The sequence below is a fragment of the Procambarus clarkii genome, chromosome 93 (genome assembly GCF_040958095.1).
Source record: "Procambarus clarkii isolate CNS0578487 chromosome 93, FALCON_Pclarkii_2.0, whole genome shotgun sequence".
Lineage (NCBI taxonomy): Eukaryota > Metazoa > Arthropoda > Malacostraca > Decapoda > Cambaridae > Procambarus > Procambarus clarkii.
The window spans coordinates 12,683,332-12,695,135 of NC_091242.1; the positions used below are offsets into that span (position 1 = coordinate 12,683,332).

Consider the following 11,804-nt stretch of genomic DNA (forward strand, 5'->3'; position numbering starts at 1 on the left):
AATGTTTGATTATATTCCAGGCTGATGAAAGCAGCAGGATGTCCTCGAAGAATTTCTTCTGCCCCCCCCCCTCCAACTGAACACATGACCTGCCTTAATTTTCATACAGCAGATGTTTTGGAAATCATCTCTCAGACATAAGACAGCATGACCAACCCATCAGGCCTGAGTTTTCTGTCGGAGGGGTGTAGACGCTGGGAATAACTATAACTGCCCTTTCTAAGACCTTTGTTTCCATGATTTTGCCCTGCCACCTGATGTAGAGGAGTCTGCAGAGACTGCTCAAGTGAAAATGATTGAGGTGTTTGGCGTGTCTGCTGTAGACGGTCTCTTGCTGGCGTAGAGAAGAGTGGTGAGTACCACTGCATGGTAGACTTACAGTTTGCTTGAAAAGCTGATGCCCCACCGCTCCTGACATTCTCACGGAATCTTCGAAAGGCAGCTCTGGCCTTTGTGATCGTGTTGTTGTTTCTATATTTATATTTATATTTATGTATGGTGCAAAGATAGGTAACGTTGTCGACCGTCTCAATGTTCGGCCCCATGACAGTGATTTGTTGTTCCTGGTAGAGTATTCCGGGCTCGGTCAGATACATGATTTCGATCATTTTGGTGCTGGTGATGAGGCAGAAGTTTTTGCAGGCTTGTGGGGAAGCCGTCCATTTCGTGCTGCATCATTTGTTCTGTGATGGCGTTGAAGGTGCAGTCATCAGCAAACAGGAAGTCTAAGAGACTATCTGCTCGTTGACAGTTTCCTTCACCTTTGAAACGGCGTGCAGGCGCCTGAAGTAGAACAGCCCATCATCAGTCCTGTATCTGATGGGTATTCCATCATGGCAATCACGGAAGGTACCTGTGAGCATGGCCGAGAATACAATGCTAAATGGCGTTGCTGCAAGAACGCAGTTTTGCTTCACACCGTTTGTCACTGGGGTGGCTTCTAACTCGTTTCCATAGCCCAGTACTTTCGCCATCATGTCATCTTGGAACTGCCAGACAATCGCAGTGAACTGGCCTGGACAGCCAAACGTCTTCATTATCTTCCACAAGCCATCTCTGCTGAGCGTATCGAAGGCCTTGGTTAGGCCGAAGGAGACGGTTGAGCAGGATTCGAGCATGGATCCTCCCAGCGATAGACAGGACTGAAGTACCCCTTTGATTATCGAACAATTTTGAGTACTGAATGGATGAAACAGTGTTAATTGTGAATGGGTGAAACAGTGAGAATTCTGAATGAGTGAAAGAGTGAGAATTCTGAATGGGTGAAAGAGTGAGAATTCTACATGGGTGAAACAGCGAGAATTCTGATTGGATTAAACATTGAGAATACTGAATGGTTACAACACTGAGAATTATGAATGGGTGAAACACTGATAATTATAAATGTGTGAAACACTGAGAATTATGAATGGGTGATACACTGATAATTATGAATGGGTGAGACACTGATAATTATAAATGTGTGAAACATTGAGAATTATGAATGGGTAATACACTGAGAATACTGAATCCATGAATTTGACAATACTGAATGGGTAAACACTGAGAATACCGAATGGGCGAAACACTGGGACTACTGAACGGGTGAAATACTGAGAATACGAAGTGGGTGAAGCACAGATTACCGAGGGGGGGAAGCACTGTAAATAACGAGTGGATGAAACAGTAGGAGTAAGTATAACTCAATGAGTACCGGGTGGGTGAGTTTGATGTGGGAGAGCATGTCTTCCAGCATCCAGCGCGGGGAGCCACAGTACCGGTAGTCTCCCCAGTACCACGCCCGGTCCTCCTCGTTCTCCGGTACACCTGGAAAGACATCAAACCACTGATTACTTTTCCAAGACTTATTATAGTACTATATGTACACACCTGACAAGTTCTTATAGTACAATACATACACACTTGGCATATGTTCTTAATACCCTGAAAGTCAGCCTGATGAAAACTAGGCATTTAATGATTCTGTTCTTCAGCTATAAATTATAAGGTCAATTTTGGTTAGAGTATTTTAGAATGATAACGTTCACATGAACGTGTACAAAGAAGGATATCAAAGTTAACATCAGGAGTTAGAAACCTCTCCAAAGAACAAAGATTAAGAAATCAGTTAATTTACATTTTGAAAGGCAAAGAGCAAAGAGCATTCTTCAACAACATGATCGAATAATACGGATGAAGGAAAGTGAATAACAAGGGAGATAGTGATAAGGTGCTAATTATTTAAACACAACATTTTACTTACAAAAATAGATACTAATTAAATGTTTTAATTCATACTAGATATTAGTAAATACTCTTTTAGGAATAGCTGTAGATTTATGGAATAAATTAGCTGAATAGCCAACGTCAGATTGTTCGACTGCTTCAAGCTTAGGTTATACATAAACGCATGCAGGAATTTAGTTGGATACATGCTAAATTCCTGCATACATATAATTGAGCACATACTAGAGCAAGGGAACATTGAGCCTCGTTTGGAAGTTTCCTTCATTCGTATGTTCATATAATACATATGAATCACTCGATTATTAATTTTATGATTTACAACTCAGTATGGTAAGGCACAGATCAACATAGCAACCCACTACCTCATAGGACCAGATTTATAGTGTTCCACATGCTTTACCACACTGAGATACCAGACTGGGGGTATTTGGCATTCTAGGGCAGGGCAAACAAATGGTTGCTGGAGGTTCAGTCCCAACAAGTTTAAGTTAATGAACATAGAAAAGGGAGAAAGGAGACCAGGAGGAATCTACACCATAAGGTAAGGCAACTACAAGAATTGGAAAGAGAAAGATTTGGTTCGACCTAAGCAAAGTGTTGACCCAAGCAAAGTGTTGACCCAAGCAAAGTGTCGATCCAAGCAAAATGTCGACCCAAGCAAAGTGTCGACCCAAGCCCAGGGTCGACACAAACGCAGTATCGACCCAATCACAGTGTTACACCCAAAATCAATGGATTCCCAAGCACAGTCGCGACGCAAGGACAGTGTTGACACAAGAACAGTATCGACTCAAGCACATTGTAGATCCAAGCACAGTGTAGCCCCAAGCACTTTGTAGACCCAAGCACTGTGTCGATCCATGTACATTGTCGACTCAATCAAAGTGTTGACCCAAGCACAGTGTCTACTCAAGCACAGTGGTCACTCAAGCAAAGTGTCGACCAAAGCCAAGTGTCGACCCCACACACAGTGTCAACCTGAAGACAGTGTAGACCCAAAAACATGGTGGATTTAAGCACAGTGTCAACCCAAACACAGTGTAGACCCAAGAACGTTTTAGATCCAATCATAATGCCGACCCGAACTCAATATCGACCCAAGAAAAGTGTCGATCTAAGCTCAGGTACGACCCAAACACAGGGTCGACCAAAGCACAGTTTCACCGTAAGCACAGTGTCGACCCAATCACAGTGTTGACTCAAAAAAAGTGTCGACCGAAGGACAGGGTCGACTTAGGCACAGTGTCGACCAAAGCACGGTGTCGATCCAAGCAAAGTATCAACCAATGCACTGTATCGATTCAAGCACAGTGTCGGTGCAAGTAGTGTCACCCCAAGTTCAGTGTCGACCAAAGCTCAGTATCCAACCAAGCAAAGGGTCAACCCAAGCAGTGTCGATCCAAGCTCAGTCTACCAAAGCACAGTGTCGATCCAAGCCCCAGTGCCGACCCAAGTAAAGTGTTAAACCAAGCACAGTGTCACCCAAGCACAGGGTCGACGAAAGCACAGTATCTACCCACACACAGTGTTGACACAAGCACAGTGTTGAACGAAGCACAGTGTCGACCCAAGTAAAGTGTCGATCCATGCAGAGTATTGACCTAAGCACAGGGTCGATCCAAACGCAGTGTCGACCCAAGCACAGTGTCAACCAAAGCAAAGTGTCGACCCAAACAGAGTGTCAACCCAAACATAATGTAGACCCAAGAACCTTTTAGATCCAAGCACAGTGTCGACCCATGCTCAATGTCGACTCAAGCAAAATGTCGACCCAAGCTCTGGGACGACTCAATACACAGGGTCGAACAAAGCCTAGTTTCAGCGCAAGCACAGTGTAGACCCAGGAACATTGTTGACCCAAGAAAAGTATCGACCGAAATACAGGGTCAACCCAGCCACATTGTCGACACAAGCACACTAGCCATCAAAGCAAAGTGTCATCCCATGCATTGGGTCTACTCAAGAACAGTGTCGACCCAAGCAGTGTCAACTCAAGTTCAGTGTCGACCAAAGATCAGTGTCAACCAAAGATCTGTGTCTAACCAAGCAGAGTGTCAACCCAACCAGAATCGACCCAAACTCAAAGTCACCCAAAGCACAGTGTCGACCCAAGGTCAGTACCAATCCAAGCACAGTGTCAACCCAAGCACAGTGACAACCCAAGCACGGAGTCGACCCAAGGTCAGTACCAATCCAAGCACAGTGTCAACCCAAGCACAGTGACAACCCAAGCACGGGGTCGACCCAAGCCCAGTATCGCCCCAAGCACAGTGTCGACACAAGCAAAGTGTCGTTCCAAGCATAGGGTCGACCCAAGCAGAGTGGAGACGGAAGCACAGTGTCGACGCAAGCACAGTGTAGACACAAGAACAGTGTCAACCCAAGTACAGTATCGACACAAGCAAAGTGTCGACCCAAGCACTGAATTGACCGCAAGCACAGTGTCGACGCAAACACTGGATTAATCCCAAGCACAGTGTCGACCCAAGCACAGTGTCGACCAATGCCCACTGGCAACCCAATCAAAGTGTTTACCCAAGCACAATGTAGACCCAAAAACAGGGTCGACCCTAGTACAGAGATGACCTACGAACAAGGTCGACCAAAGCACTGTGTGAACCCAAGCACAGTGTCAACCAAAGTACAGGGCCGACCCAACCACAGTTTCCTCCCAAGAACAGGGTCAACACAAGTAGAGTGTCAGCCCAAGCACAGTGACGACCTAAGCACGGTGTTGACCAAAGCATATTGTCAACTCAAGCAAAGGGTCAAATAGAGCACATGGCCTTCCTAAGCAGAGTCGTGCACCAAGCACAGGTTCAACTGAAGCACAGATTCAACCCAAGCACAATATTAAACCAAACACAGGGTCGACCCAAGCAGAGGATCGACCCGAGCACATCATCGACCCAAACGCAGTGTTGAGCCAAAAACATTATCAACACAACTACGGTCTCAACCTAAGCACAGTGCCAACTCAAGCACAATGTAGACCTAAGAACAGTGTTAAACCTAGTATAGTGTCGATCGAAGCAAAATCTCGACCTAGACACTGAGTTGACCCAACCACAGTGCAGACCCAAACACAATGTATTTCTAAACAGTGGGTCGACTCAAGCACGGGGTCGAACCAAACGCAGTTTCGACCAAAGTACAACGTCAAAACATCCACGGTGTCAAAACAACCACAGTGTCAACCCAAGCACGGTGCAGACACAAGGAAAGTGTAGACCCAAGCACATTGTCCACCCAGACACAGTACTGACCCAAACAAGGTTTCGATCCCAGTACTGGGTCGACCCAAGAACAGTATCAACCCAGTATTGTGTTAACACAATCACAGGGTCACCCCAACCACAGTGTCGATCCAAGCAAGGTGGAGACCCAAGCACAGTGTGAACCAAAACAAAGTATCGATTCAAGCACAGTATCGACCTAAACACAGTGTAGACTCAAAAACAGTGTAAACTCAAAACAGTGACGACCCAATCACAGTGAAGGCCCAAACACAGTGAAGACCCAAGCACAGTGAAGGCCCAAGCACAGAGTTGACCTAAGCACAGTGTCGACACAAGCAAAGTGACGACCCAAACGCAGTGTCGAAAAGGCAAAGGGTCGGCCCAAGCACAGGGTCGACCCAAATGCAGTGTCGAAAAAGCAGAGGGTCGGCCAAAAACAGGGTCGACACAAATGCATTGTCAACAAAAGCACAGTGTCATCCCAACCACAAAGTCAACTGAAGCGCATTGTTGATTCAAGCACAGTGTAGACTTAATTACAGTGTCGACTCAAGCACAGTGTCGTCCAAAGCAAAGTGTCGAACCCATGCACTAAGTCGACCCACGCAAAGTGTCGACGCAAGCATAGTCTCGACTCAAGCATCTTCTTGAGATGGTTATCTTGAGAGGATTTCGGGGCTTTAGTGTCCCCGCGGCCCGGTCCTCGACCAGGCCTCCACCCCCAGGAAGCAGCCCGTGACAGCTGACTAACACCCAGGTACCTATTTACTGCTAGGTAACAGCGGCATAGGGTGAAAGAAACTCTGCCCATTGTTTCTCTCCGGCGCCCGGGATCGAACCCGGGACCACAGGATCACAGTCCAGCGTGCTGTACGCTCGGCCGACTGGCTCCCAATAGTATAGAGCATAGTATCAACTCAAGTGCAGCGTTGTCCCAATCACAATATTGTCCCAAGTACAGTGTCGATACGAACACAGTGCAGACCCAAACACCGTGGCGATACAAACAAAGGGTCAACCCAAGCACAGGGTCGACCCAAAAGCAGTGCCAACCAAGCACAGTTTCAACCCAGCACAGTGTCAACCCAAGCATAGTATTAAACAAAGCATATGGTCGACCGAACCACATTGACCCAAGCACAGTATCGAAACAAGAAAAGTGCCGACCAAAACGCAGTGTCGACCCAAGCAGAGGGTCGACCCAAGCACAGGGTCGTCCCAAACGCAGTGTCGGCACAAGCACAGTGTCAACACTACAACAATGTCATCCCAAGCACAGTGCCGATGCAAGCACAGTGTAGATATAAGTTCATAGTCGACCCAACTACATTGTTGACCCCAAGCAAAGTATCGACACAGGCACTGGATCGACCCAAGCACTAAGTTGACCCATGCACTGGGTCGACTTAAGCACAGTTTCAACCCAAGTATAGTGTCTAACCAAGCACAGGGTCAACCCAAGCACCGTGAACACCCAAGCATAGTGTCAACAGATTTGCAGGGTCGACCCAAGCACGGTATCGACAAAAGCATAATACCGACACAAATAAAGTGTCGACCCAAACAAAGTGTCGTCCCCAGCACTGGGTCGACCCAAAAAGAGTATCGACCCAGGATAGTGTTAACACAATCACACGGGTCACCACAACCACAGTGTTGACCCAAGCAAAGTGTCGACCCAAGCATAGGGTCAACCAAAGCAAAGTATCGACTCAAGCACAATGTCGACCTAAACACAGTGTAGACTCAAAAACAGTATAGACTCAAAACAGAAAAGACCCAATCACATTGAAGGCCCAAACACAGTGAAGGCCCAAGCATAATGTTGACTTAAGCACAGTGTTGACCTAAGCATAATGTTGACCTAAGCACAGTGTCGACACAAGCAAAGTGCCGACCCAAACACTGTGACGATATAAATAAGGGGTCGACCCAAAAGCAGTGCCAACCAAAGCACAATGTCAACACAAACACAGTGTCAACCTAAGTTTAGTGCCGACGCAAGCACAGTGTAGACCCAGGAACAGTGTAAACCCAAGCACATCGTACACCCAAACACAGCGTAGACATAAACACATTATAGATCCAAACACATTGTCGACCCAAATACTGTGTTTACTTAAACACAGAGTAGACACAAGCACAGTTTCGACCACAACACAGTAAAGACAAAAGACAGTGTCAACTCGTGCTCAATGTCGACACAAGCAAAGTGTTGATCCAAGAACAGGGACGACCCAAGCACAGTGTTGACCCAAGGAAACCCAAATACTGGGTCGACTCAAGCACAGTTTCAAGGCAGGCACAGTGTCGACCAAAGCACAGTGTTGATCCAAGAACTGGGACAACAAAAGCTCAGTTTTAAGACAAGCACAGTGTCAACCCACGCACAGGGTGGGTCATATTACATTGTGGGTTGGGTATTGTCGTTGATGATCCTTCTTCATGGACAATCCAACCCGAAACTCGGTAGAGTGCTTATACTTTACCAGGAGATCACCCTGGGCGCTTCTGGCTCTTGGAGAGGGGCTCAACGTCACACGTTTAGGGGATGCGGCTCCGATACGTAGCCTCGTTGTCACGTGCACACACTCACTCGAGCCGCTGTGACTCCCCACTCTCTCCTTATGTGATATGATCTCCTCAATCCCCTTTGACTTATTAGTTTTACGTCCAACCCTGCCCACAGCAGTGGTTCTTGGTTCTTTCTCTCTCTCTCTCCTTCTTTACTACTTCCTGGGAAGCCTCACTAGGACAAGGGCAAACACCAGCAAATTTGAATACATTTACTGGACAAAGCACATACACAATACATACACACATATAATAATAATAATAATGAATCCTTCACTCTATACTATTTCAGTCAGGTTGCACTCCAACACCATCAGAACTCTATCATCTGCTTATCAAGTAGTATCCTATCTCCTGATTCACCACCTAATACTACCAACCTCCTCAAGTAGGTCAAGTCTTATAACACAATGTTGCACTATTATCAAGAGAATATATATCTATAAACATGTGCAAGGAAAACCAGTGTATGAATGCAATAACATAAATATTAGTATAAATGTTCCTTGATATACAACAATGATCAATCGATCACCCTATCAGTCCTAGAACACATATGTATGTCTCTGTAGGTAATCCAGCCTACGACTGTAACTCTATACTTCAGTATAAGTACTTCTTGGCACAAAAATGGCAAACAATCACTCACCTTTCACTGCGCCTTGCAAGCTAATGACAACCAAACACTCTACCAACTCCCTACAAGTAATCAACCAGAACTTCCCTTCCACATCTGGAAGTTCACTACCCTGACATCTTCAGGTTCTTACGGGTTTATCTACCAGGATCCTCCGCAGCTCCTCCAGGCTGCTACACCATGAAGTCTTCCTTGAGCAACTATGGCGCTTCACCACTTCTACCAGGGTCCTCCACAGCTCTCCTTGCTGCTACACCACGAAGTTTCCTCGAACAGAACTGGAGTTTCGCCACTGGTATTACAGAAGCACGTGACACTCCTCTTCATTGCTTCTCCTCACAGCTCGAGGTCCTCTCCTCCACTACCTTGGAGTCTCATCAACTACTCCCTCTGTGCTGGCTTCGAAGTTCTCAGCAACTTCTTTCCCAAAGACAAACCTGCAACCCATTGACACTCCAATAAAAATAGTTCCTTATAAACACATAGACGAAATAATCCACACAATATGTTTGCATCCAACATCTATCTGCTCTCTACATACTGTGAGAGCGGGCTCCGCCGTTTGGGCTAGTCCATGCTCCGCCTGGCCAGGCGGTCCTCCTCACTCTGGGAGGGTCCTCCGCCGCCAGTCAGTTGGCTTCAGGCGGTCGACGGAAGAGGACGTGCTGCTAGTCCCTCCAGCTGTCTTTCTCATCTCCGTCCTCTCATTTAGGCTTCCTGCCTTACCAAAATATGTCTAACTTATCAATAAACATTCGCTACTGTCGCTGGGCACACGACCAACTACAAGTAATCACTATAAACTAGCTTAAATCGTGCTTACCACAGATTGTCTAGTCGAGGACGCTCTCCTCACTGACGAGTCTGATCAGGGCGCTCCCACGGTCCATGATAATGTCTCTGGGCGGCTTAACAAATTCTCCTCGCCATCCAGGACTTGAGACCACAACGTTCCCAGCTCGATTCCACAGCTGGAACGTCCACACACTTCCTTTCTCTTGGAGATATATCACTAGGGATTCCTCTCTGACAGGAGCTCACACAGCGCAGCTTCCCCTCACGATGTCTGGTACTCAAGTGGGGTCAAAGCCCTCTCGAAGCGAACCTCACGCTTCCAGCAAATTATCCACATCTCATAACCAGTCACTTATATAATTTCTTGTTCACTGCCCATAATCTCAAATTGTTTATCAAATCCAACCAACTATTTTACATCTGTGTCTTCACCTTTATATTTCCTAGACCTTCTAGTCAAGTCAGGCTTGATAGAATAATTCTCAAAGGGGAGACTCGTTTTTCGGCTGCCTGGGATCATAACAGTCACTGTTTTTGTCGATTCGTGCAAAGTGTCGACCCATGCAAAGGGGTCGCCCCGGGCAATGTCGATCCAAGCTCAGTATCAACCCAAGAACAGTGTCAATCCAAACACAGTGTCAACTCAAGCACAGGGACGACCCAGTTACAGTGTCGACCCAAGCACAGTGACGACCTAAGCACAGGGTCAATACAAGCACTGGGTCGACTCAGGCACAGTGTAGACCCATGCTCAGTGTCATCCCAAGCACAGTGCCAACTCAAGCACAGTGTCGATCCAAGCAAAGAGTCGACCCAGTCAGATTCGACTCATCCTCAATGTCAACCAAAGCACAATGTCAACCCAAACGCAATGTCAACTTAAGCACAGGGATACCACAACCACAATGACGACCCAAGCACAGTGTCAAACAAAGCTTAGTGTCGACATAAGCACAATGTCAATCCAGACAAAGTGTAGGCTAAAAAACAGTGAAGACCCATGACAGAGTCGACCCAAACACAGTGATGACCCAACCACTATGTCGACTCCAGCACAGAGTTGACCCATATTGTGTCGACCCAATCAAAGTGTCGATCCAAACACCGGAACGACCCTCGCACAGGATTGACCCAAACACAGTCTCAACAAAAGCACAGTGTCATCCCAAGTACATTTTCTACCCAAACGCAGTGTCAACTCAAGCACATGGACGACCCAACCACAGTATCGATCCAAGCACAATTTCAAACAAAGCATAGTGTCAAAGCAAGCACATTGTCGATCCAAACACAGTGTAGGCTCAAAAACAGTGTAGCCCCATGACAGTGTCGACATAACACAGTGATGACCCAGACACAGTGTCGACCAAATCAAAGGGACGACTGAAGGAGTGTCGACGGAAATTCAGTGTCAACCCAAGCACAGTGTCGACACAATCACAGTGTCAACCCAAGCAAAAGGTCTACCCAAACAGTGTCGACCTAAGCTCAGTGTCATCCCAAGCACAGTGTCAAACCATACAGAGAGTCAACCCAAGCACAGTGTCTACCAGAGCACATGGGTGACCCAAGCAAAGTGTCGCCCCAAGGATAGCGTTAACCCAAGCACAGGGTCGACTCAAATACAGTGTAAACCCAAACACAGTGTAAACCCAAGCAAAGGTTTGACTGAAGCAGTGTCGACCCAAGCTCAGTGTCAACCCAAGCACAGTGTCGACTCTAGCACAATGACAACCCAAGGAAAACAGCTACCAAAGCAAGGTCGACTCAAGCTCAATGTCAACTCAAGCCCAGTGTCACTCGAAACACAGTGTAAACCCAAGCACAGGGGTGGCCAAAGTACATTATCGACCCCAAGCGCAGTGTCGACACAAGCAAAGTGCCGACCCAAACGCAGTGTTGACCCAAGCAGAGGGCCGACCTAAGCACAGGGTCGTCCCAAGCGCAATGTCGACCCAAGCACAGTGTCAACACTACCACAAGGTCATACCATGCACAGTGCCGACGCAGGCACAGTGCAGACCTAAGTTCAGTGTCGACCCAACCACAGTGTCTACCCAAGGAAAGTATCGACCCATGCACTGGGTTGACTTAAGCACTGTTTCGACTCAAGACTAGTGTCTTACCAAGCACAGGATTGACCCAAGCATTTTGACGACCCAAACGTAGTGTCAACACAAGCACAGGGTCGACGCAAGCACGGTATCGACAAATCATAATGCCGACACAAACGCAGTGTCGACCCAAGAAGAGGGTCAACACAACCTCAATATCAACCCATTGACGACAGTAGCACTGTGAAGACCTAAGTGCTGAGTCGACCCAAGCACAGT

General features: G+C 46.9%; 1 protein-coding gene across 1 annotated transcript in view; it reads right to left on the reverse strand.

Moving 5' to 3' along the window:
• LOC123750485 (sphingomyelin phosphodiesterase-like) overlaps window positions 1–11,804 on the reverse strand; it is a 179,155-nt gene that overhangs the window by 83,586 nt on the left and 83,765 nt on the right. The window contains exon 7 of the mRNA XM_069319558.1: window positions 1,694–1,806. Coding sequence (XP_069175659.1) covers window positions 1,694–1,806 — 113 coding nt within the window. The remainder of the gene's footprint in view (window positions 1–1,693; window positions 1,807–11,804) is intronic.